Below are 25572 nucleotides of genomic sequence, written 5' to 3' on the forward strand. Positions count from 1 at the left end.
GGGAAGGATGGAGGGAAGGAGGGATGCAGGGACAGAAGGAGGGATGCAGGGACGGAAGGAGGGATGGAGGGAAGGAGGGATGCAGGGACAGAAGGAGGGATGCAGGGACGGAAGGAGGGATGGAGGGAAGGAAGGAGGGATGGAGGGACAGAAGGAGGGATGGAGGAAGGAGACGGAGAGGGATGGAGGGAGGGAGGGAGGGAAAGAAGGAGGGAAGGAGGAAGGCGGGCAGCATATCCCGGTGGTGAGGATGGGGTTCAGGGAGCCCCCGGAGAGGGACCGGAGCAGGAGCGCTGCAAGCCCCGGGCACGGCAGGGAGCCAGGCTCTGCTCCGCTATCCAACGGGGAGGCAGCCGAGCCGAGCCGAGCCGAGCCGAGCCGAGCCGAGCCGAGCCGAGCCGAGCCGCGCTGCGCTTTGAGCTCCTCAAAGCCACCGGAGAGAACCGGGCAGAGCCGAGCCGAGCCGAGCCGAGCCGAGCCGTGCCGAGCCGAGCCGAGCCGAGCCGAGCCGCGCTGCGCTTTGAGCTCCTCAAAGCCACCGGAGAGAACCGGGCAGGGCCGGGAGGGAGCGAACCGCGCCGGGCCGGCTGGAGCCGAGCCGAGCCGAGCCGGGCGGACCCGTGCCGAGCCGTGCCAAGCCGTGCCGAGCCGGGCCGAGCCGGGCCGTGCCGGGGCGCTGTCCGCGGTGCTTGAAGGCGAGCGGGGCGCTGTCCGCCGTGCTGCAGGGAGCGGCGCTGCCCGGCACGGCCCCCCCCTGGCCCGGCCCGGCCCGGCCCCCTGCCGGCTCCCCCCCCCGCAGCCGGATCCGGCCCCTGCAGCCCGGCCATGGAGCCCGCAGGCCCGGCGGGGGCCGGCTACAACGAGGCGCTGCTGCACAAGGTAGGGCTGGGGCAGGCGGGGGGGGGGGGGGGCTGCGAGGGACCCGGGGGGGGGATGCTGGGGAGATGTGGGCCCAGCAGCCGGGGGCAGGGGGCAGCCTGAACTTCCCCCGCTAACTCCGTCCCCTTCCCCTCCTCGCCCCTCCTGCCCCGCTGGGCTCCGTTTGCAGCGCCCCCCCCCCCCGGTTTGGGGGGGTTTGGGGGGGGTCGGTTCCGATGCTGGGGGGCGGTGGGGGGGTCCCGGGGGGCTCGGACCTGTGCGCCAAGCGGAGCTGGAGAGGGGCCGGCCCCGCGGTGCTGCCCGCAGCAGTGCCCCGGGGGCTGGGGGCAGCCACAGCCCGCGCTCCGCTTGCCGGAGGCAGCGCTGGGAGCCGGGACACCCCCTGCCCTCCTTGTTTTCGAGTCCTTCTCCTTGGCCCTGGGACCGTTTTGTAACCCCGCACCGCAGGGGGGGTGCCCGGGGCTGCTGCTGCCCCTGGGTGGCTCAGGATCTGCTGCGGGCTTGGCTGGGGCACAGCCTCAGCTCCCTGCGCCCAGGCACTGCCCTGCAGCTCCGGGAAACGAGGGGGGGGGGGGGATGCTGATCTCTGCCAGATCCACGTCTCCTGTTTTTTTTTTTTTTTGCTGTCCTCACGCTGTTTTTCTGCAGTCCCGAATGTGGCTGTGCAGGGCTTGCACTCCTGGCGGCCGGAGCAAAGCAGGGGGCTGGGGGGAGGCAGGGGAAAGGGCAGGAGCCCGGCGGGTTTCTCATCGCAAAGCCCAGCCTATCCGACATCCCACTTTACTCAGGGCAGCGCGCCCAGCCCTTGATTAGCAGGAAAATATCAATTACTACCAACTCTCATTTCTGCTGCACACCAAGAAGAGAGGACGTGCCTCTGGGGATGACTCGAGAAACTCTGAATCTTCGCGAAGTCTTAACTCCCTCTTCTCCAGCAGCACGCTGCTGCAGCGGGGGCTTGATGCTGCTGGAGATGGGTTTCCAGGCAGAAGAGCTGCCCAGGCAGATCGCCATCCAGCCCCTCGTTCTCTGCCTTTTCCCTGGGTGTTTTGCTGCCGCTGCTGGCTGGGTTGCCTGTCACGCAGAAACGAGTCTCCTCTCGCTCCGGGGACATGAGGCAGCAAATACCTCAACAGATCCGGTTCCTGCCCGAGGAATCACATTGCAGATGTGCTGAGAAAGCCCCGGAGAGCTCGCTCTGGAAGCAAAGGTTAACTGGTTTCTGGTCGGGGGCTACAGCCAGGGCCGGGAGGGAAAGAGGCAAGGAGGAAATCAAAGCAGGGACGGCAGAGGTTTGTTCTGGGCTGTTCCAGAAAACTTTCGCTTGGCACAGGAGGACAGATTCTGCTTTCAGGTGACGTGACCCGTTGCCAAATTGTTCGTCCTCCCGTAGGATGCTCGGATCCACTCAGCTGGAACAAGCCGCAGGGGAAGAGAGCGACGCGTCCCCGGGCTGCGGCTGAGCCACGGTGCCAGTGGGGGGATCAAACAGGGATCCCCTGGGAGAGCTTTTGGGTTGGTGCCCGGCTCTAGGGCTGCTGTCTCAGCAGTGGGATGCAGCCCCTGCTGGGGCCGAGGCTGGGGAGGGTCCTGGGCTCAACGTGAGGGGCTCAGACCTCCACCTGCCTGGAGTGGGGCAGCTTGATTTCATGTATAGAGCAGGCAAAAATAAGTGACAGGTTCTGCTGACCTGGGAGCAAACCTGCGGGGTTGGGGCTCCAGCAGCTCAGGGAGCAGCAGGAGAACAGCCCACGGAGGAGTGCCTCTCCCTTCCCTGCGTTCCCTTGCCAGGACTGGGTTTTTCCCCTGCTGGGCTCTCAGTCGCTACAATTTTAGCTCAGGTCCAGCTGCCACATGCTAAAGCTCAAAAAAACAAACCAAAAAAGTAACCTCAGCCCACGCGCTCCATCCCAGCTCTCCTACTGCTCGGCTGGCACTGGAAATGCACCTCCCTAAGCTGCCTCGACAGCCGTGCAAGACCTCTCTTCTCCAGGCGCTTTAGCCCAAAATCTCTTTGCTCAGTCGCTGCCAGGAGAGAGGTCCCAGCACGTTTCCTGCTGGGGTTCACCCCCAGCACCCATCGCCCTGCCTCGCCTCTGCAGCCTGCACCGAGCCGGCAGCGATTTCGAAGCAAGGGCACTTGCCTAGAGCAGCCCAAACCCCCAAGTGAGGTGTTGATGCTCTGTCCCCAGCCCAAAGCTGCAGGCAGGACTTTTTGGGGTTGGGCAGCTCTGCCTGGCTCCCTGCAGGGGTGGTGGCGGGGGGCTGAAGCTGCTTCTGCCCACGCAGGGCACGGGGACGGCTTCCCCAGCCTGCACTCACGGTGCCCTCCTCTGGGTTGTGGTCCCCGGCACGTCGTGATGAGCGGTTTTATTTCCCATTTTCCAGGCAAAAGCGTTCCCACGGGAAAACGGCGGGGCTGAGGGCGTGCTGGGGCAGCCAGGCTGTGGGAGAGGGGTGCTGGAGGGAGGCAGGGAGGATTCGGAGCTTCCCGGCGGGCAGCCCTTGTGTTATCACAGCTCAGAGATGCCCGAGCTGAGGTCTCGATGGCTGGTTAGAAAGGGGGGTTCCTCTGTGCTGTACCCCCACAAAGCCCCGAGCTTTTCCCAAAGCCACCACCAGCACGTCCCCATCCCCTGCTGCCGCTCCGTGCCCCTGTGCTTGCTCCTGCGGTGCTGAGCCGCTGCCTCTCCCCTGGCAGATCCAGACCTTTACCATGACTAAGTCGTGAAGCAGTTCCTGAGTCGTCTCTGCTAGAAATCCCGGCTGAATTATTGATAGGGGAGCCTGCCTTTTGTACTAGTTCTCTAAATCCCAGGCCCTGGAGACTTTCCTGGTGCTCATCCCAGCTCCCTCCCCTCTCTCCATAATTAATGCCATCCCCTGCATTAACCGTTCCCAGAGAGTGCAGCAGGTCGCGGCTGGCTGTGCTGCACCTTGGGGCACTGGTATTTTACTGGAAAATAACGTGTAGCCCAAAAATAGCACCGGGAACCAGGCATCCTACAGTAATGAGCTCTCCTGGTGTCTTCCCGTGTGGCTGCTGCGGGGCGGACCCAGCTCCCCGCATGGGGAAGGTGCCCGGGCAGAGCCAGTGATGCTGGGGCAGGGACGAGGTGCTGAGCCCAGGACGAAGCAGGGGTGCTGGGGCTGCAGGGTCTGAACCCCGCGGGGAAATGCGGGGCAGCAAAACGCAGGCACGGGCAGAGGTGGGAGCACAGGTCCCGTGCTCGGCAGAGCTGCGTCTATAGGAACGCCCACGTCCTGAAGGACGGGGCCAGAACCACTTCTGAGCGAGACGTCTGCTAGCGGAGTGTTTATTCCTCCTCGTGTCCCCGGGACGGGGCTCCAAGTGCCTCGGTTTCCTGACGGGACGGAAATGTTTGCTCCCGGGGCTTTGCAAACAAGTCCCAGAGCTGGCAGGGAGGGGAGGGAGGGCTTCGTGCTCCCACCTCGGGCCGGAGACGGGGAGGAACCAGGGCAGGCAGCGAGCAGAAGGGAAAGGGCTGGGAGGAGGACGGGCTCCCCTGGCACACAGGGACACGGATCCGTAGCTCGGGAGGTGGCGATGCCCAGCTCTGCCACCCGTGCAGCCCCCTTGTCTCTTCTGCCCGGGTCCAGGCATGTTGTGCCCCTTGCGGGAGGGCTCTGGGGCTCGGCAGGAGGGGACGTGGAGGCACGGAGCGAGGCTGCCTCTCCCCCAAAGCTCAGCCCGGGGCAGGGCCATGGATTAGGGATGCTCCGAGGGGTGGGAATCCCTCCCTGGGCAGGCAGCAGGTCCAAAGGTGATGGTGAAGGACAGGGCACCGTGGCACGAGCCATCCGGCCGTGGTGCCCGGCAGCCCGTGGGGACAATCTGCTGCCCAGCGGGGCTGCTCGTGGGGCCGGGCTGTCCCCCCTGCTCCTGCTGCTGCCACCCCCGAGACCCTTTCCCTTCTCGTTCCTCCCCCAAAATGGGCTCCTGGGGGCACACTGGGGCATCGCCAGCTCCCGCGCGCTGATGTTGCTTCACGCGGTCCTTGCAGACCATCCTGGTTGGAGACAGCGGCGTGGGGAAGACGTCTCTGCTGGTCCAGTTTGACCAGGGCAAGTTCATCCCAGGCTCCTTCTCCGCCACCGTGGGCATTGGGTTTACGGTAAGGGCCAGGTCCTGGGGGCCGGGGCTGGGGAACCGGCTGGGGAACCCGGTGGAGGGCTGGTGCTGCTGGTGCTGCTGGGGCTGGAGGAGGCGTCACGCTGCGATCCCACAGCGGGGCCGTGCCGGCACGCGGCCCCTGCATCGCTCCCGGAGAGCCGCCTTCAGCTCGGACCCTGCCCGTGTAAAACTCAAGCAGATGGTGGCAACGCTGGCAAAAGCCCTGGGCTGCCATCCAGAGCTATTTGTAGAGCCGCCACGGGGCTGGCAGCGGCTCCAGAGCGTGTCCCTCCCGTGGGGGAGCCCGGATCGGAGACCCAAGTCCGGGACCTCGCACGCAGCAAGGCCAGCCCCGTGCAGCGGGTTTGCTCCCTGGTTTGGGCCAAGGAAGCAGGGAAACGTGGTGCTGTGCCCCTGGGGGGGCAGAGGAGGCTCAGCCGCCCTCCCCACCTTCACCAGCTCCTGAATATTTTATTTTTCTGCACCAAGAGGCAGCGCAGGCAGGCGATGCTGAGCCAAGCTCCTACCCCTTGCCCCCAGCTCTCCCCCCGCGCAGCGAGCTCGGCTTGGCCGCGGGGCCGTGGCAGGGATGGGGGCTCCTCGAAGGCAGCCTGGCCAGCCCCCCATGTCCAGCCCTGCGTCCCGCTGTCCCCTTCCCTGTCCCCATCCGCTCACAGCTTGGAGCAAACAGCAGCCAGCCCGGTGAGCCCCCACGGGGCCGGATCCCCCCCGTCCTCCCTCCCAGCGCGCCACAGGGGGCTCGGCCTCTTCCAGCAGCTCCACGTGCCCCGATCCTCAGCTCCGGGCAGTGTGCTGGCCACAGAGCGTGTAGGAACTCCGAATCCCCCGGCTGGGACTGGAAATACTGGTTCCATTTCCCTGCGTGTCCCCAGGGGTGGCGAGGGGTGGCTGGGGCATGGAGCGGGCGGCAGTGCCGGCGCAGGGGGCACCTCTCCGAGCGGTGGGGCCAGGGGTCTGTGTCCCGTGGGGATCTGCTGGGGTCCCGGGGGAAATAACTCAGGGGCTGAAGGCATCAGGGGGAGATGCCCGCGGTCCCTGTGAGGCTGAAGCCCCCGGCAGCCCTAAGGTGTGGGTCTGGATCAGGCGTTGTGGAGAGGTTTTGGGGTAATGCAACGCCCCTGGCTGTCCCCGTGGGACCTCTCCTGCGTTCCCACACCTGGGCTTATCCCAAATGATTTGGGAGATGCGCAAAGCCCTGAAGGTGGATGGAGGGGGCTGGGGGCTGGGCAAGGGTCCCGGCGGGGGGAGCGGGAGCCCCAGCACCCATCCGGCTGAGCACGGGCGCCGCTGCACCGCCTGGCCGCAGCTTCCTGCTAACGGCTGCTGCCGCCTTCCCCGCCTGGTGCCGAATGGGGACCCAGCTCACGGCCGGGGGCGGGGGGGGGGCTCCCAACCCTGGGGGTGTAAATGGGGTGAGCCCGTCCTGCTGCAAGCAGCTGCCCCCCGGTGATGCCACAGCACTGGGGGTCTCCATCCCTGCACCCCAAAGGGTTTTTGGGGGGGCTGCTTAGTGTGGGGGGTGGCCCCATCCCCCCCCCCGTGTGTGCGCCCGCAGGGAGGTGGCAGGGCTCGGTGCTGCTGGGGGGGGGGCAGGGGCAGGGTTCCTGGAGGAGGAGGAGGAGGAGGAGGAGGAGGAGGAAGAGGAAGGCGGGCCGGGACTCACGGCTCCTCTCAGACGCACCATGAGCAGGGCAGGGGGTAGCGGGGCCCCCCCGGCACCGCTGCAGGACTACGAGGTGGCCGGCAAGGTGCGGGGCGGTGCGGGGGGACCAGGGGATGGAGGCTGGGGCCCCGTGGAGGCTGCTCTGGGTGCCGGCTTCCTCCTGCTGCAGCGGGAGCGAGCGGGGACGGGAAGGGACAGAGGGTGGCAGGGGGTGACAAGGGGTGGCAGGGGGGGCTCGCTCTGTGGGTGCCAGCCCCCGGCCCTGTCCCTGCCGGCTGGGCAGGCAGGGCTGGCCCTTCCTGGCTCGTTGCCTTCTTTAAGCTCGGGATCCCATCGCCGGGCAGGAAAAGGGCAGCGTGGGAGGGGAGCGGGGCAGCAGCAGGTATGCGCCGTGCCGGCGGGCACCGGGGCAGTGCCTGGGCTGGCGGTGCCTGGGCTGGGGCCTGTTTGCTTTGCAGGAGGGGACAAGCGCCCTGTTTGCTTTGGTGTCTGCAGCGGGCAGGGCCCTGGAAGCCTGCGGCAGGCTTTGCCCGAGCCGTGCACCAGTCCCCGTGTGGGGCACCCCCGGGGGGGGGGCACCGGGGCTGCTCCTGTGGCCGGTTCCCCACCAGCCCTCCTGGGTCCGGCGATGCTCCGGGGGTGGCCGGGAGATGCCTCCGGTGCTGAGTTCCCAGCACCTCCCTTCCTCTCCCTTCCTCGGGAGGATTGCAGGGCTGCACCGCTGCTCCCCCCCCGCCTCTCACGGGGCTCCCCACACCCCACAGGACAGGCCCTGGGGACAAGGGGGACACGAAGGGACAGGGGACGTGGGGCAGCCCGGTGCCGCTGGGGACGCCCCGCCGACACCTCCCCTGCGCCCGCCTTGCAGGTGATGTTACTCGGAGACTCGGGCGTGGGGAAAACCTGCTTCCTGCTGCAGTTCAGAGACGGGGCCTTTCTCTCCGGGACGTTCATAGCCACCGTGGGCATAGATTTCCGGGTGAGACCACCGCGGCCGCCTGCCCTCGGCACCCAGGGGACGGGCGGCCCTGGCTCCCCCGGGCCCTGGGGACAGGCTGGGGGGACGGACGGATGGACGGACGGATGGGGGCTTCGGGGCTTTTGGGGGGCCTCCACACCCCAAACTGTCCCCCACCAGTGGGTGCTGGTGGTTGCTGAAGCTCCTGCACCTCTCTGCAGCAGGGCTGCACCAGCAGCTGCGGGCGGAATAGCGAGATGTGCACGGGCTCTTCCCCTTCAATTAGCAAAACGTTCGTTTAACGCCTGCAGTCCGTCCTGTGGGGCGGTCGGGTGCTTCACCCGGCCGGGGCAGACACCTCGGGGGGGCCAGGGATGCTCCCCGCTGAGTTACTCCGGGCAGATCCGTGCCACCCGGCCCCGCTGCCGCCCTCCGGCCGCTTTCTGCTCGCCAAAGCGTAGCCGGGCCGTCACCTCTCTGGGGAGGCGGCTCTCAAACCGCTCGCCTTCCGCCAGGACGAGCTGCTTGCAGCACGAGTGGCGGCGGCGTTTCGGTGGGTTGTGTGCCGGGGGGGCAGCCCTGGGCCGTGCTATCGCGGCGGGGCCGCGTGGCGCTTCCTCTGTGCCCTGGGGGAAGAAAACCCACCGGGTGGCCCTGGGGGTGCTGCGGGCCCATGGGCACCCCCTCGGCCCCAGGTAGGTGTCCCACCAGCCGGTGCGTGGCTTGCTGCCCTTCAGCAGCACTATGGGGGCACTTTTTTCTTTCATTCAGCCCATTTTGCGAGCTAACCCCCGAGTTTTGTCGTCGCAGAAGCTGAATTTCTACTTCAAACAGTTCCAGGAAACCGAATTATTTATACACGTCTTCCGTTTCCAGACCCACCCCCAAGCGCAAGCCTTCAGAAGACTCTTGCAACACCCTCCCAGGAACCCACGCTTTCCTTTTTACTTTTTCTGGAGGGAAGTCCCCGGGCTCTGGGGCTCGGCTCAGCCATCGCGCGGTGCCTCCAGCCGCCCAGCCGAGCCGCTCACCTCCCCGCCACGGGGGCTGGAGCAGGAGCAGCCCCCACCAGGTCCCCCCCCCGTGATGCCCGCAGACAGCTCCGCGGGGACGGCGTTTGGCCGCGAGCAGCGATCCCACAGCGTCTGCTGGCCCTGAACGCTCTCCTTGTGCTTGCCAGGGGCACGGGAGCGGAGACGAATTCCTCCCGACGCCCAGCGAGGACACAGGGCGGCTTTATGCCGGGCAAGCGCCAGGGGAGGCTGCTCGAGGGCAGCCCTGCAGCCACCCCGTGGCACCGCAGCCCCCGGGAGCTCGGGGTTTTGTAGCAAGGGGGCTTCAGCCTGCGGCCCCGTGGCCGGCCCTGCCTGCATCTCCATCAGCAGGGCCTTGCGCTCACCGCCTTGTCCTCTCCTTCTCCCCCGCAGAACAAGGTGGTGGCCGTGGATGGCGTGAAGGTGAAGCTGCAGGTGAGGATTTTTTTTTTTAGGGGGGGGGGGAGCAATTCCCAGCCCTGCTGCTGCAGGGAACGGGCTCAGCACCGTGGTCCCACAGGGCTGCAGGGGGTCCCTAGCCGGGGGGTGCTGCCGGCTCTCATTGGGACGATTTCTGGCAGATTTGGGACACGGCAGGGCAGGAGCGTTTCCGCAGCGTGACCCACGCCTACTACAGGGATGCCCAAGGTGGGTCGGGGGCTGGGGGGATGTGCAAGCCCCGTGGGACCTCTCCCCGCAGCACCAATGCCCTCGGCCCCTTCCCTTCCAGCCTTGCTCCTGCTCTACGACATCACCAGCAAGATGTCCTTCGACAACATCCGCGTGAGTGCCCCCGCCCCGCGTTCGTCCCCAGGGATCGGTGACGCCTGTTTGGTTTTTTGGGGTGGGGAGTGGGGATTTTAAGCCTGTTTTGCAACAAGCACCGGTTGTTTTGGGCAGACCCAGGCAGCTCGGAGCTCGTCCCCTGGGCGCGCTTTGTTTAGGGGCATGGCAAATGGCCGGAGGGGGGGAAAGCTTGGGGTGGGGGTGAGTTATCTATAGGGCCGAGGGTGTTTTCAGAGCTCTCCACCTGATTCTGCAATGGTTTCTGCTGGGGGAAAAAAAAAAAAAGGTTTTCCCAGCCCTGCCAGGGGGCTGTGCGGGGTGAGGGGTGCCGCTCGCCCCGACGCAGCCCCGCTGTCCCCGCAGGCCTGGCTGACGGAGATCCACGAGTACGCGCAGAAGGACGTGGTCATCATGCTGCTGGGCAATAAGGTGGGCACAGCGCCCCGAGTCCTCCCTCACCCCGGGGCTGGCCCTGCCTCTGAGGAGGGATGGGGCTGGGGGGGGTCCCTGCCCTGCAGGGGGATCCGGGCTGGAGGTGACCCCGGAGGGCTGGGGGGGCCGGGGAGCCGTGTCCCTGGCAGCCAGTGGAGGGCAGCACGAGGCTGAGGTTCCTGGTACGGGATGGTCCCAGTGTGGGTGCTCCCAGTGTGGGTGCTCCCAGTATGGGTGCTCCTCTATGGGTGCTCCCGTGTGTGCTGCCCAACCCTGTCCTGGGGACGCCCCTCGGATCCCAGCTGCCCAGCCAGGTCCCACGTCCTTTTCTCGGGTCCTAAACGCTGCTGGGTACCTGATGCCTGCCTGGGAACTGGATTGTCCCCGGGGCACGGGATCCCCCTGGGCTATGGGCTGATGCCGGCCACCAGAAGCCCCTCCAGGTCCCTGGTGGGCCAGGTGCGGGATGCTCCCCCGCTGTCCCCAGGTCCCAGGTGACCCCAGTATCCTGGATGCCTCCGGGTACCGGGTGCTCGGCAGGTTCTCCTCTGGGCAATGGGCATTCCTGGGCCCCTGAACCCCCCAGTTCCTGGGACCCCCCCCGTGCACCCACCTGCCTGCTTGCCGGATGCCCCCAGGTGGGTGACACTCTCCCTCTCTCCGCAGGCTGACGTGAGCAGCGAGCGGGCCGTGAGGACGGAGGACGGAGCCTCGCTGGCCAGGGTGAGCCCGAGTCTGACCCAGCTGCACCCCCCGCTGCCCCCCGCAGCACCCCAGGCACGGGCGCTTCATTTAGGGACCCCGTGTGGCCGTGCCGCCTGCTCTGCTCGGTGCCCAGACCTGCGTGGCACGGGTGGCACGGCAGGGAGGGGACGGGACCCTATTCCCAAGCCCCAGCCAGCCAAAGAGGGTGATTTTGGGGATCAGGAGGGGGTTTGGGACTGGTCCCTGATGGGGCTGCGCCGCCCTTGCAGGAGTACGGGGTGCCCTTCATGGAGACAAGTGCCAAGACGGGGATGAACGTGGAGCTGGCCTTCCTCGCCATTGCCAAGTGAGTGCATGGGGCTGGGGGGGGGAGCAGGGGGTGTCCCCGGGGGTAACGGGGCCCTGCCGCCCCCAGGGAGCTGAAGCAGCGAGCCCTGCAGCCGCCGGACGAGCCCCGCTTCCAGATCCACGACTACATCGAGGCGCAGCAGAAGAAATCCGGCTGCTGCGCCTTCGCCTGAGAGCGGCGGGCAGGGACCCGGGCGCAGGCAGGGCTGGGGCAGAGCGGGGCCCAATCCTGCCCCCCAGCACCCACGGGTGGGCCGAAGCACAGGATGCAGGAGGAGAGACGTTACCCCGGTCTGGCAGGGTGCTGAGCAGGGGCCAGATCCTGTCGCCTTATGGGGTGGTGCCAGGGGCTCGCCGTGCGCCCCAACCACAGCGTGATGCCTGCCAGCCCGAGGGTCGTGGCGATGCCACCGTCACCCCAGCAGGACTCAGGATACGGCCCCATTGCCCGGCCTCTCCTCCCCTGCGGCCGTTCCTGCCCTCGCTGTGCTCCCGTCCAGCTGGGAAGGCCGGATCCTGCCCCGCTTCCCCGCTGCTTCCCCCCGGGGAGCCGCCGGATCCGTCCCCGTGCTGGTGCCCAGCCCTGGCCGTGGCTCCTCGCCGGCACCTCCGGGGGTGTCCCCCCCTGCCCTCCGCCTGCCGCAGCTGGAGCCAGATATAAAGGAGCCCCCGGAGCCCCCGGTGACTTCGAGCACACGCGGCAGTTTGGAAAACCTTCATTTCCCCCTCGTGCAGCTGTGGGATTTGGAGACTTTTATTTTTCTTTATTTAAGGGAAAAGCTTTTTTCATTTCAGCCCCTCCGGACCAAACCAGCTGCGGCCTCGCGCAGGCTGGGGTTGGGGCTCAGGCGGCCCTTGGTGGTCTGGAAATCTTCTGCAGGTTCCCTGGGCCCGCGGTGGGTTGGGGGCACTCGTGTGTGTCCCAAAATGAGCTCGGCGGGCTGCGGGGTGCGGGCAGCGAGGCTCGGGCACCGCAGGGCCACGGCTCTGGTGCTCAGCATCGCTCAGCACGACGCCCCCCGGCACCCTGTGCCACGCAGGGCATCGGGACGAGGAATATTTGGGACGGGGAATATTTGGGACGGGGAATATTTGGGACAGGGAATATTTGGGGTGCTGCTCGAGGTGCTGAGGGCAGCCGCAGGGCGCCCAGCCCCGCTGCACGTGGGGGCTGCCGGGCACAGCACCCCGTCAGCATCCTCCCCGCCCCGGTGCCTCCTTCGCCCCCGCTGTCCTGCCGGGTCTCTCTTTGCAAGTTTACAGATTAAAGCTGGGTATTTTTGAGGCTTTGCATCCGCCTGTTTTTTCTTTTTTTCCTCTGCCTGAGAAATCCCTGCCCCGGGCCTGCGACGTGGGAGGCTGCTGCGGCCGGGCTGCAGGGGAGCGGGACGGGGACCCCCGGGACCCCCGCGGCACCTCGGGGTGGGAGAAGCGCCCGCGGCCCCCTCCTCCTCGCCGGGGCTCGGCCCGCACATTTCAGCCAGTCCAAAGGTGAGAGGGGAGGAATAAACACGGCCGGTTAAATTAAAACCAACCTCCTACCCTGCTGCTCTCACGGTGCGGAGTCCAGCATTCCCCAAATAACTCCGGCTTCCCACCAATGGCATCGCCGCCGCCTCTTGGCTGAGGTCGGCAAAAAAAAAATAAATAAATAAAATAAAATGCCGGAGAGCTTCAACACAAACAGACGTCGGCTCTATTCTCTTCCCCGCCCTCCGGCCCGAGCTGTGCCAGCGTCCTGGAGCTGCTGGCCCTGGCAGGACGCGGCTGGGCTCTGTCGGTGTCCCCAGCGCCCTGGGCTCCGCTGGGCACCCGAGTGCAGCGCCGGCTGTTTCCTCTCCCTCTGCCTTTCCTCCTTATCGGGGTTCCACGCTCACAGCAGCCCTGCCAGGGCCGGGTTTTGTTTCCTGAATTAGAGGAGCATTCCCCGAAAAGTGCACCCGCTTCTCCCCGCCTCGGATGAGAAGAGCTGGGGGGGGTTTTGGCGCCCGCAGCCCCTTCGCTACGGGGCCGTGCCGAGGCCGCCAGGGCACGCCGAGCGCTTGGCCTGGTTTTCTCCCGCTGGTTTTCTCCCCTGCTGCCGCCCGCCGTGGGATTCCTCCCGGCCGTGGTTCTCAGGGCCGAGCGGCAGCGGGGTGATGCTCAGCGGGGCGAGGAGACGGGCGGCCCCCCTGCTCCTCGGCTCTCCCGCTGCTGTTGGCTTCCCCCGGCGCTTCCCAGCCCCATGCAGCCCCGTGGGGCCGGGGCAGAGCCGCTCCGCCCCGCAGCGTGCTGCCCGTCCTCCCCACCTGGCTGGGGCACAATTAATTATGCTTAATTAAGCGGCCCCGAGGACCTTTGGCCACTCTGAACTCCAGCCGAGGCTGCGGAGCCCGGCAGTGAGACCTGCCCCCGCAGCCCAGGCTGACCCCAAAGCCAGCGCTTCCCACTTCCAGAGCCTCCCGCGGCCGCTTCTGCTCTCCAGGCTGAGCGCGGAGCGCGGCAGGGCCGTGGCGGAGCCGAACCCCAGGGGTTATCCAGCCTGGGAGCGCCCTGTGCCAGCGCCCTGCCGGGCCACAGCCGGGTGCTGAGCAGGGGCTGGGGACCGCTCAGGGGCCGCGCTCCCATTTCCGCCGCCCAGCGGGTCACCGGCGAGCACGGCCTCCCCTGCAGCTTTCCCATGCTGAGCGTGCTTCTCTCTGCTCCTTTCACTTCCGTGCACCCCTTCCACCCCTTGCACCCCTCCTACCCCTGCCACCCCCAGCTTTGAGAAGCCCCCAGGGCCCTGCAGCTGGAGCAGAGGCGGCAGCGGGCGCACCACGCCAGGGGATATGGGGCTGCGGCGTGGCACAGGCACTGCTGGGTGTCCCACGGGTGACGGGGACAGAGCAAGGAGCACACGGGGGCTGGCGCTGCTTCGCCGGGGGGGGGGGGAAGAACTGTGGAGGCCAGGCCAGTGGGGCTGCAACAGGGAGTGGGGGCGACCCCACGGGGAACTGGGGGTGACCCCACAGGGGAGCGGAGCTGCAGAGGGGGTTAGGGGTGACCCCATGGGGGACTGAGGCTGCAGCAGGGGGCAGGGGCAGCCCCACGGGGGGGCTGGGGGTGACCCCACGGGGGGAGTGGGGCCGCAGTGGGGAGCTGGGGTGGCCCCATGGGGCAGATGGTTTGCAGAGGGGGTTGAATGCAACCCCACGGGGGAGCTGGGGTGACCCCACGGGGAACCAGGGGCGCCCCCATGGGGGAATGGGGCTGCAGAGGGGGTCGGGGGCAACCCCACAGGGAACTGGGGGCACCCCCACGGGGGAGCTGGGGTGACCCCACGGGGCAGCGGGGCTGCAGACGGGGTCGGGGTGACCCCACAGGGAACTGGGGGCGCCCCCACGGGGGTCCCTGTCCCGCTGCCCCCCCCCAGCCCCCGCGCCCTCGGGGCCGGGGCGCGCCACGGGGGCGGGGCCTCATTTGCATAACCCCGCCCACTTCGCTCTTTATCTCCACAACCCCGCCCACCCCCGCACGATTTCCATAGCCCCGCCCCCCTCCCTCCCAGTTAAGCGAAGGCCCCGCCCCCCGTCCCTCCGATTGGCCTCCGCCCCCCGGCGGCCCCGCCCCCCTCTCCCTCCGATTGGCCTCCGCCCCCCGGAGGCCCCGCCCCTCGCTATAAAAGCCGTCGGCGGGCGCGGGGCGGCGCAGAGCGGGCGCGGTGCAGGCGGCGCCATGAGCAGCGCCCCGACGGGGCCCGCGGCGCCGCGGCTCTGCTGCCTGGAGAAGGGCCCGGACGGGTACGGCTTCCACCTGCACGGCGAGAAGGGCAAGCCGGGCCAGTTCATCCGCCTGGTGGAAGCCGGCTCGCCGGCCGAGCGCTCCGGGCTGCGCGCCGGGGACCGCCTGCTGGAGGTGGACGGGGCGAACGTGGAGGGGGAGAGCCACCAGCAGGTGGTGGAGCGGATCCGCGCCGCCGCCGGCTCCGTCCGGCTCCTCGTCGTGCAGCCGCAGCCCGAGGAGCACCCGCAGAAGCCCCCGAGCCCCCCCGACGGCGGCGAGGCTCAGCGGGACCCCCCGGCGGCGGAGCCCGCGGTGCAGGAGCGGAGCAGCGGCGGCAGCGAGCGGGTAACCGGGGGGGCGGGGGGGGCAGAACGGGGGGGGCGGGCGGTATTTTTCACCCCCCGAGAAGTTTTTTCACCCCCCCCCGGGCTGGGGGAGCCCCGCGCCGGTGCCGCCCCCGGTGGCGCCGCGGAGCCCGGCGGGGAGCGCTGCCGGCTGCTCGGTTCGGCCTTTGTTCGCTTGTTTTAAATGCGCTTACACCGCGAGCAGCCCGGGCCCGGCCGCGGAAGGAGGCAGCCAGCCGGGCCTGCTGCGTGTTCTCTTGGTTTTTGCTTGCTGCTGGTTGGTTTTGGGGTGCTGAGGGTGCACGGGGCTCTGCGCCCCAGCAGGAGCAGCCCTGTCCTGGCACCCCCCCCCCCACCCCAGCCCGTCCTTGTGCTGCAGGATGAGCAAAACGGGGTCAAACCCCCCCGGGAAGCTGCGGGCATGTGAAGCTGAGGACCACGAGTGGGCACAGCAGCACCTGGGGAGCTGCTGGCTCCGTCCCGCTGCCCTATGACCCCTGTAGGGCTGTGGTTTGGAAGCAGGGTTTCACTTTGCTGCTGCCCACGGTGTTTGCACGGGGGCTGCACAGCCCTGCTCCCCCTGCCCCACCAGCAGCATCCGGCCCTGCCGTGTGTATTTGCCTTCAAAGCACCGGGGAGCCCCAGCCCGGGCTGCTACGAGGTTTTTTGGGTGTTCACCAGCTCCAAAACGCAGCAAAAAGCCTCGGTCGAGGGAAGGTTTGGGGCTGTGGCTGCAGGAGTTGGCAGCAGCCACTCGTGCCCTGAGCGTGCCCGGTCTCGGTGCACGGCGGGGACGGGGGAGCCTGGAGCGGGGTCGGTGGGTCCCGGGGGACGGACAGCAAGTCAGGAATGTCAGCCTTAAGCAGCGCGTAGGAGTCAGCAGTTGCACAAACAAAGCGACGTAGAGGTGAGGAATTGAGAAATTTCTGACCTTTCCTGCCCGCAGCGGTTTCTAAGAGACGCTCGGGGCTGCCGGAGATAATACTGCTTTTTGTTTACCCGGTGAAAACGGGTGTTTGTTGCCCCCAACAAAGATGGGGATGGGCTTCCCGGGAAGAGGGCAGGGCCGGCACGGTGTCCCCAGGCTGGGGACAGTCCTGGGGACTGACGCAGATGCCTGACCTCCCCTGATACCCCCCCGGTGCCAGCACGGCGCTTTGCTGCGGCTCTGGGATGGGCACCGGCGCAGGGTTGGTCCCGGGTGGACTTTGGTGCCTGGCCGAGCTGTCGTCCTGCGGGGTTTTGCTGAGGATCAGGTGTTTTTACTCGTCGTGTCTCCTGTTGGACTTTAGCTTGGTGCAGCTACGTGTTCCCCCAGCCCCGCTGACACACCATCGTTGGTCCCTGCCTGGCTAAGGCACCGCTCCGGCACCCCTTTGCCCGGTGAAGGGGGTCTGGTGGCCATGGGGGTGTAAATCTCTCCCATCTGGGGGAGTGGGGCAGGATGCTCTGGGTAGGAACACGCGGCCTCTGCGCCTGCAGCATCCTCCCAACCAGGCTGTGCTCCCTCCCCGTGCAGGGGGCACGTGCCCGCCTTCCATATGTCGCTGTGCCAGTGCTCCCCCCGGGCTAGCGAGACCTTCTGTGCGTGCCTTCAGCCCAGGCATCCCTCCACGAGCTGGAAAAAATAAAAGGGCCTTATCTAACGCAGCTTGGGCGAGCTCCTTGCTGTGCTTATGGGGCTTTGAGGACGTGCGGCTCCCCAGGGGGATGGGACCCCAGCACTATCGGCCAGAGAAGCAGGTTGGCTACGGGGTACTGGGGGTGCACGAAGGCTTGGGGTCAGCTCGGGGTGCAGCCTCACCGTTAGCACCGACGGTTTCTCTCTGCACGGGAGCAGGAAGTCGGTGGTGCTGGTGACAGCGGCTGACACTGCTGCTCGCCCGCCCGCAGCCCCAAACAGTTTCTCAACAGGTAGCAGGAAAAACCCTGTGGCTGGGGGGGGGGGCAGGGCCCGGCCCCAAGCTGGGGAAAAAACAAAGGTTTGGAGACGTCGCCTCGGCTGGGCGCTCATCCTGCTCCCGGCCGTGCTGGGAAGCCGCCCCGTGGGACGCCGAGCACGCCTGTGTGCCTGTCCTGCGGCCCCCGAGCCCTGCCCTTCCCCGCGGCGGCCGTGGGGATTCTCCCAGCGCCGGTCCCGGCGGGGAGCGGGAGGTTTGCATGTGTCAGAGTCCTGTTTGCTTTGTTGGGCTGGACTTGCCTTTATTTGCTTAGCAAGCCCGGAGACGCTCGCTGCCAGGAGAGCTGGCTGTCAGGCTTCCTGCACGGCACCGCTCTCCCCCCCCGAGGATTTAAAACCTCCAGTGTCGAGGCAGGATCTGTCCCTGCTTGCCCTCCACAACCCCCCCAGCTCCCCCCATAGCAGGGGTCACCCCCACAGCTCCCTGCCCTGCCGCTGGATGCGGGCTGAACTCAGCTGCAGCCCTGCAAAAGCGGGATCCAGGGGCACCCACGAGGGGCTGGGAGCCGGCAGCGGCGCACCCGCGCTGGGGCGAGGGCGGTCTTGCATCCCCGGGGCCGGTGCCGGGTGGCTGAACATGGGGTCTGGCCCCTTTGTAGGGCAGGGAACCGTCCCCGGTGCTCAGCTGGGGGCGGTGGCAGCTCGTCGTGTCCTCCCCCCGCGTGGGTTTCCGGAGGCTCCAGCTGCTCGGGGAGCGTCTTGAGAAAGTTTCGTGCAGAGCACGGGCGGCTGCCAACCGCTGCCCTGGCACGGGCTGGGGCTGCTGCCACCAGGACAAGGCTTCTGCTGCCGGGTGCCAGCCCTGCCCGCCTCCCTCTTGCAGATTCAGTCCTCAATTACTAAATTTAGTGCTCGCTTCCCCCTGTGAAACCCGGCTGAGCCTCCCGGAGCTGTTTTTTTGGGGTCCTGGGGTTGGAGAAGGGGGCAGTTCCCAGCTGGGAGCATTGCGCTGGGGTAGCTGGAGTTTAACTAGGAAATGAATTAAATTTCCTCCCGAGCCAGCAGCGTTTGGGAGCAGGAGTGGGCTGCATGAAAAGCAGCTCCAGTCCAGCGCTACGTGACGGGGATGCTGCAAGAGGCTGCTTTGCATCCCCTTTGTATGAGGCCCGAATGTGTGTGCCAGATTTCAGGACCCGTGTGAATTTGCTGGCCTGGGCGTCCTCAGAGCCGGCGTGTTTCTCTCTGAGTAACCCCAAAACGCAGCTGCTCGGGGCCGCCTACGGGCTCGGTGCTTCTCGCAGGGCTGCAGGGAGCTTCCTGGAAGCTGGGCCTTCAAAAGCTGCCCTGAAATCCGTTAGCAGGCCGGGAGCACAGCGGGTGTCTGGGTTCTCAGCCCCCCTGGGATGGGGAGGATCTGCCCCCAAATCCCCTCCCCAGGGCTGGGTGCTCCAGTCCCATGCAGGCTTTCGGAGCAATGCGGGTGTCCCTTTGGCAAAGGGGGCTTTGTGCCCTGCCTGGGGACCCCCTGTGGCCGTGGATGGGACCCTAATGGCTGCATGTCCCGTGCTGAGCCCGGCTTCACCCAGCGCCATCCCCGCGGGAGGTGCAGGAGAGCTCGTGATGAGGCTGTGCGGCTAATCCATCCCCGAGTGCAACGCAAGGGCTGCTGGTGCTTGAGGACAAGGAAGCTTAGAGAAATTAGGGCCATTTCCGTTATCCTCCTGCCCAGCTCCTGTTGCAGTTGCACTACAGGATCCTGCCCCCAGCAGGGCTGCCCCACACCCTGGGTGCCCACCTGAAACCCTCTTGCCCTTGGCCCTGGCTGCTCTTGCCTCTGCTGGCCGCGTTTTAGGGCTCGGTGGCTCACCGGTGGAGCTGAGCAGCTGCATCCCCCTGCCCCGAGGTGCCAGTGCTCTGCTCTCCAAATCCTCCTCCTCCTCCTCACCCGGGAGTGCTGCCAGTGCCCGCTCGCGGCGTGCTCCCCCGGGCTTTGTCCCGAGCTATCGGCGTGGAGCAACCCTGCGGCTCTGCCAAGGGCAGCGAATCCCAAACCCGGGCAAAGGCAGGAACAAGAAGTGTCACTGCTTCCTCCGTGCTCCGCCACCTTGTGCCTTTTGGACAGGGACCCCCCCCCCCCCAGGGCTGGGTGCTGCAATCCCACCTGCTCTGGGGGGGCTGCGAGCATTGCCACGGGCACCCGTGGCCGCAGCCGGGGCAGGATGCAGGCACCGCTGGCTCCTTCTGGCTGCTGGCACGTCCCCCTGTTGCCTTCTGTCCCCCGTGGGCCCAGCTGGGCGTTGGCGAGCCGTGACAGCCAGCCTTGGCCCCGCAGGAAGGCGTTGTGCAAGAGGAGCAGGGTTATCGCGGCAGCGGGGCTGTCACCCAGGCTGGGCTGATCCGGTGCCCGTCGTAAATGTGTCACCCGCGCGGGCTGCGGCTCCCCGCGACCGTCCTTGGTGCTGGCCCCAAGGACTGAGGCTGGCGAAGGGACCTGCGCAGCACCGCGTGCAGGGTGCTGGGCGCAGAGCGGCGTGGGGTGAATCTGTTGGGGGAAACTCCTGCCGTGCACGCACACGTCCCTGGGGTGTTACGGGTACCAGAGGAGAACAGGTGGCATCAACAAGTAATAAAATCCCTAGTGGGGAATGTTGTGGGGACTTGAGCACGGCTCGGCTGTTGGGGAATCCCTACCCGAGATCAGGAGGTAACAATCAAGACGGTATCAGCAACCACAGACAACTTTTATGTATTCAATATAAACGTGGCTTGAGCCTCTCTGTGTAAATATATAAACGTCGTCTGTGGTTGCTGGAACCGGACCGGTCCCGGCCGTGCTGTGTGCAGGAAGCCACCTCCGTGTCACCCTGTTCCTCAGAGGGTTCCCGGCCATCCCGCTGGGCAGCGAGTGCAGCTCACGTACAGCACGCCGCCGGGCCGTTCCTATTTTCCTCTCGTTTGGGGTTAGCAGTAGGGACCCCCACCATTAAAGGGTTTCATCTGGGAGTGCGTGGCTGCCCTGCTTGGTTTCCCCGAGACGGGGCAGGTCTGGGCGCATCGTGGGCGGGCAGGGTGGTGCCTCCCGAGGAGGTGGACGTCCCACGTGCCACCACCCCAGTCCGGCAGGTTTTGGGTTTTGCAATCGCTGAGGGTCGTGGCCGGGCATTGGGGTGCACCTCGGCACCAGGGTGCTGTGGGTGCCGCTCCCTGCCCCAGTCCCAGGGGAGCAGCGGCTCCACGTGTCCCTTCCTTGTGGGGTGCTGGGGGAACGGGGAGGGTCCCCGCGGGTTCCTGGGTGGGGTGGGATGTGGGTGCCTCCCACCGGTCCGGGCCGCTTCCTCCTCCACCTGCACCTGGCGATTGCAACCCTGATCCCAAAAGGAAGGGCCTGGTCTGAGGACACACGTAATAACAGCCTGCCTTAACGTTTCACCGCAATTAGTGTGCCCTGTGCCCAATTAACTAGGGCCAGGGTTCATAGGGTGTTTCAGGACCCGGTGTCCCAGCTGTGGGTGCAGGTTTGTGGCCCTGCCCCACGGAGGGAAGGGGCCGGGAGCGGCTGTCCTACAGCTGTCCCCTTGCTGTCCCCTCGCAGGAGCTGCGTCCCCGGCTGTGCCACATAAAGAAGGGCCCCAATGGCTACGGCTTCAACCTGCACAGCGACAAGAGCCGCCCGGGGCAGTACATCCGCGCCGTGGACCCCGACTCGCCGGCCGAGGCAGCGGGGCTGCGTCCACAGGACCGCATCGTCGAGGTGGGTGACGGGGCGGGGGGTGCCCGTGCTCCCCGAAACTCGGGGTGGGGCTCCCCAAAACTCAGGACGGCGCTGACGGGGCTGCTCAGCGTGGCGGTGCCCGGGAGCTGCCCTTTTGGGGCACGGTGACTCAGGGCAGAGCCGTTCCCACCCAGGGGTGCAGCCGAGCCCTGATTCACCCCCTGGGAGATAAGCTGCTGTCACCCGGGCTGTCACCGTCACCACACGGGGCACGGCTCTCCCCGGGCTGTCCCAGGGTGGGACGGGCTGCGGAGGGCATCAATGCGAAGGGTGCTCGGTGGCCCCGCACCCTGTGGGTCCTGGGCTGCGTGTGGTGACCAGGGTGGGGACAAAGCTCTGGGCTCGTTGGGGACCACCTGGAGGAGCCACATCCTGGCACGTGCCCCGCACTCCTGCCGGCACGGCCGGTACAATCCCGTGCTAATCACTCCGAGAAAATCTGCTTTTAATGAGGTTTCCTGCCCGCTAATCCCCACGCGTCTCCGGACGTCGGTGGGGGGCTGTGGCGGGGCCATGCCTGGTGCCGGGAGGAGCAATGTCCCCGGTGCCGGCGGTGACGACGCGGTGACGCCCGCAGGTGAACGGGGCCTCGGTGGAGGGCAAGCAGCACGCGAACGTGGTGGCCGCCATCAAGGATGGTGGCGACGAGACCAGGCTGCTGGTGGTGGACGTCCTCACAGACGAGTTCTTCAAGAAGTGCAAGGTGGTGCCCTCGGAGGCGCACCTGGCAGGTGGGTCTGGTGTCATGGCTGCGGTGTCACCTCGTCCCCAGGCCCTGGGGCTCTGCCTGGGGGGAGCCCCCGAGCACTAGGAGGGGGGATTTTGTTCAGAGCAGTCCCGTTGTGCCACCTCCGTGCTCGGGTGAGGGCCTCGTGTGAGGCACGTGGCCGTGGGGCGTGCGGTGAGGAGGGTTTATGGCCCTGCCGGTTACTCTTTGACAGATTTTATGGCTCAGGGAGCGCACGGAGGGCGCGTGGGTGCTCTTCGCTCTCCTCAGCTCGGCCTTGGCCCCCTCCCTGCCCCGTGGGGCAGTTGCTGGCAGGATTTGGGGGTGGGGGGTGCTCGGGGGTGCGGGGCTGGGTGAAAGGGGCGGCTTGGGGGGTGGGAGAGGGCCGGGTGAGCCCGTCCCGTCAGCAACCGTGTCCTCTTCCTGCAGGTCCCTTGCCAGAACCCGTTGCCAACGGTGATATAGAGAAGGTAAGAGCCTTTTTCACTTACTTATTTTTTTAAATCCCACTACTACCAAGCTCTGGGCATGGTTTAGGAGGCCCTCCATCCAGCCAGTGGGTGGGTGATGCCCCCAGGGACTGCTGGTGCCCCCCAGGGAGAGGGTCTCCTGTGGGTCTGAGCATCACAGGGATGGCCGTGATGCCCCGTGTCCGTCCTCGCGATGCTGCGTGGCCAGGGGCCCTTGTGCTGCAGGGAAGTAGCAGCCAGTCCTGCAGCCTTCCTCCTCCTCTTCCTCCTCCTCCTCCGGCAGCAGCCGGGCAGCCAGGCCAGCGTTTAATCCTCCCAGCCCCGCTCGGGCAGCACTGGAGGTATTTATTAGGCTGGAGATCTCAGCGGATTACAAGCCGGGAGGAAGGATTTCGCAGTCATCTCCCCTCCACCCCCAGGACCTGCAGCAGCCTGGGGGGTGATTCCCAAACCCCATTCCCACCTTTTCACCCTCCCTCTGCTCCCCCCAGGAGAACGGCGGAGAGCTGCACTCAAACTTGGTGTCCGAGAGGTCCCCCAGCCCTGTGCTGGCCACGTCGCCCGACGGCAGCGAGACCCGCAGCGAGGTAGGGATGGGGGCAGGAAAACACGGGGGGTACCGGGGTGAGAAGCCCCCCACCGTGGTGCTGAGCATCCTCTCGCCCCGCAGCCCGGCGCGCCAGAGGGTGACAAGCGCAGCTCGGCGTCCGGCTCCCTCCTGGACCTTGACATCCCGCTGGCTGTGGCCAAGGAGCGGGCCCACCAGAAGCGCACCAGCAAGCGGGCGCCCCAGATGGACTGGAGCAAGAAAAACGAACTGTTCAGCAACCTGTGAAACCGCCTCGGGGCGGGGGCGAGGGCTCCTGTCCCCACTGTCCCCTCTCCGGCCTCTCCTTTGTCCCTCTCGTCCCTGCCGCCCCGCCGTGGAGGACTGGGTTTGGTGGCTGGTGGGCATCCCCAGGAGGGTGAGCGGAGGGGGGCTGGGGGTGCCCCCACTTCCAGCCTGGCCCCGGGTGCTCCCCCAGCCCCGGCTTGAAGTCCTGCGCCCCTGGGTAGGCGTAAAGGAGAGATCTGGGGGGGGTCGGTGACTTGGGGTGGCCAGGTTTGATGCCCAATGCTTCTGGTCCCCTCTACCAGCTCTTCTCCCACCCCAAACCCCATCCCTGTTCCTGTCCCCTTCCAAATCTCCCTTTTTTTTCCTTCCAAACCTGAGGCTTTTGGCGACCACTGCCCAGCCCCAGACTATGCGATTCCTCCCAGGTCGGTGCTCCTCCCCCCTGCCTGGCAATGTCCGTCCACGATGACCCCGTCCCTTCCCCCCAGACCCCCGCAGTGACAGGGACATCCCATGGCACCTTGCCCCAGGGCTGTTTTGGGAGAAAAGAGGGTGTCCGGAGCAAGCAATAATCACCTCCTGTGCTACCGCTCACTCCTGGAGGCAGAGACGATCGGGGTTTGCATCTTACACTGTTTAATTTAAAGGGTTCTCAATAGCCTGTCTTTTTTTTTTTCCCTCCAAAAGAAGAGGTTTTCCAATCACACCGTTTATTTTTTTTTAAAAAACGTATTTTGTGGAAATTCTTCCTGTGGACGTTTTGTTTCCGTGTTTCGCGGTCGGGTGCCGTGCTGACGAGCTTGAGAGAAATTCTGTTGACTGGAATAAATCTCCCTGACTTCACGAGCCCAGCTGCAGGATAAATCCTTTCAGAGCTGTGGGTCCCCGGCCCCAGGACTCAGCACCGTGGGGGTCCTGGGTGACGGAGTGTGGGTGTCCCCGTGTCCCCTTGTGGGGTGGTTGTGCGTGGGGGGTCCTGCAATGGGGCTGGGGCTGCCTCTTGGGACCAGTTGTGCTTTGGTGGATGCCATTGTGGGTTTTATTTTAAATTTCTAGCCACAGAGCCCCTCCGAGATGCTTTGGCACAGCCTGGTTTTCTGATTTAACACCCCCCTGTTGGGGGCTTAGGCTGTGGTGGGCCCACACTGGGTCCAGTTTGGGTGCTGAGCTGGGGGGATTGGGAGGGCCAGGCTGGTCCCAGCACGGGTTAATGCCTTGGGGGGATTAACGGGTTTAAATCCCACAGAGGGGGGGCAGTGCCAGGCTGCCCTCCTCTAATCTGCCCTGAGGGATGTGGCTGCTGGCTGGGTGGGAGGGGGGCAGCCCCAAACCGCCCCCAGCCCCTCCAGTGGGGTTTGGGGTGACCCTGAGCCCCCGTGCGGGCAGGAGGAGGGCAGGGAACTGCTTGTCCCAGGTGGGATTTCTGGGGGATTCCCTGGGGGTGGGGGCTGACCCTCAGGGGAGGATGGAGCCTGCAGGTGAGGGTGCTGGGCTGGTGTCCCAGGGCTATTTTTAAGCCGTGTGCCGCTTACCAGGTCAGAGCTAAGCCCTCCTGCAGCGGGAGGGCGCGAGGGGCTCAGCAGTGACCCCTCTGGGGAGGGGATGGGGGCTTCAGGAGGCGCCCTGTTTGTGCCAGCCAGCGCCTCCAAGGCTGGGACCCCCCTTGGGACCCCCCAGGGGTGCTGCAAGGTAGTTCTGGGCTGGGTCCTGGCCCAGGAGCGTGGCTCGGGCAATCCTGGGAGCCTCTGGTACGTATGGGTTTTCCAAAAAATCACCAATTTTGCAATTGGATTAAAAGACACATCTGAGCTGTGAAATCTTGTGGGAACAAGGGGGCTGGTGCTGGCAGATGGGAGGTGTGGGGGGCTCAGGAGCATCTTGGGGCGGGGGGGGGAGATGTGCTGGGGGAAGCTGTCCCAGGGGGGTTGGTAAGGGGGGGGTGGAAGGGACAGGGTATCTGTGCCTCCTTTCCGTGCACTCATTTCACAGGCCGAGCCCCAAGACCAGGCCTATAGGGGATGTGCAGGCTCCCACCCCCCTGGGAGCTGGGGGAGGTCTCCTTTCAACCTGCCCCGTCCTCCGGAGCGATGTTTCCTCCTGGAGGCGATGCTGTGGGTTGGGGACACCCATGGGGGACAGGGGCAGGCCTGGGGGGCACCCGGTGGGCCCCGGGACCATCTCCTGCTGGCGGCCCTGTGCCGTGTGTCGCCCTGTCTCCCGATCGGAGCAGCCTGGGGGCCGGTTCTCACGTGGGGGGGGCTCGGGGACAGACCCAAGCTTGTTTCGGGTTGCCAGGGTGAAGGCTTTGCCTGGGCTCGGCGTTGCCTGGGCACCGGGGATGCCAAGCGGGGAGTTCGCCGGTGCCGGAGCAACAGCGGGAGCGCAGCAGCACGCGGGCTCTGGTGGCTGCCTGGACGACAGAAGCAAGGCTGTCCCGTGGGACCAGGGACCAGCACATCCCTAGGCCAGGCTGGGCGATGGGAGAAGGGTGAGCCCTTATCCTGTCCCTTCCAGGCACCGCTGAGCACACCCCAGCTTGGGGAGAGCCAGAGAAGTGGCCAAGGGGGCTCCCAGATGGAGGTGAGCCCCTAGGAGATGGGGGCCCGGCACGGGGAGGTGAGAGCAGGGGGAGCCCCAGCGTGGTGCTGGTGGGCTGGGAGCTGGTGCCGGGGGGGTTTGGGGATGGCGGGGTGCTCGTCACCAGGTCCACAACCATCCTAAACCAGACCCTACAGCTGCCCAGCAAGGCGCGAGCCCAAACGGAGCCGCTGCACCCCTCCAGCACCAGGCCCCACTCCCCATGTTTTCCCCAAGGACTC

At 66.6% G+C, this 25572-nt stretch overlaps 2 protein-coding genes across 7 annotated transcripts; both read left to right on the forward strand.

Moving 5' to 3' along the window:
- Window positions 1–792: 792 nt before the first annotated feature.
- RAB37 (RAB37, member RAS oncogene family) lies at window positions 793–12252 on the forward strand. 6 transcript variants are annotated; one of them, XM_080560263.1, is made up of 10 exons: window positions 793–879; window positions 4905–5015; window positions 7567–7677; window positions 9084–9125; window positions 9272–9338; window positions 9421–9473; window positions 9840–9905; window positions 10575–10631; window positions 10883–10959; window positions 11029–12252. In XM_080560263.1, exons 1-10 carry the CDS (start codon window positions 826–828, stop codon window positions 11132–11134), a joined length of 744 nt encoding a protein of 247 aa, XP_080416389.1. In that variant the 5' UTR covers window positions 793–825; the 3' UTR covers window positions 11135–12252. The 6 variants fall into 6 exon arrangements, with proteins under 6 accessions (XP_080416389.1, XP_080416388.1, XP_080416387.1 ...); XM_080560262.1 differs by lacking the exon at window positions 7567–7677 and having other exon boundaries at window positions 794–879; XM_080560261.1 differs by lacking the exons at window positions 793–879; window positions 4905–5015 and adding an exon at window positions 5033–6771.
- Window positions 12253–14623: 2371 nt separating this feature from the next.
- Window positions 14624–23599, forward strand: NHERF1 (NHERF family PDZ scaffold protein 1). The gene is made up of 6 exons (XM_080560264.1): window positions 14624–15050; window positions 20542–20700; window positions 21299–21452; window positions 21878–21918; window positions 22410–22505; window positions 22589–23599. The coding sequence occupies exons 1-6, from the start codon at window positions 14658–14660 to the stop codon at window positions 22751–22753; spliced, it is 1008 nt and encodes a 335-aa protein (XP_080416390.1). The 5' UTR covers window positions 14624–14657; the 3' UTR covers window positions 22754–23599.
- The last annotated feature ends 1973 nt before the right edge of the window (window positions 23600–25572 follow it).

Source organism: Anser brachyrhynchus (genome assembly GCF_964034855.1).
Source record: "Anser brachyrhynchus genome assembly, chromosome: 18".
Classification (NCBI taxonomy): domain Eukaryota; kingdom Metazoa; phylum Chordata; class Aves; order Anseriformes; family Anatidae; genus Anser; species Anser brachyrhynchus.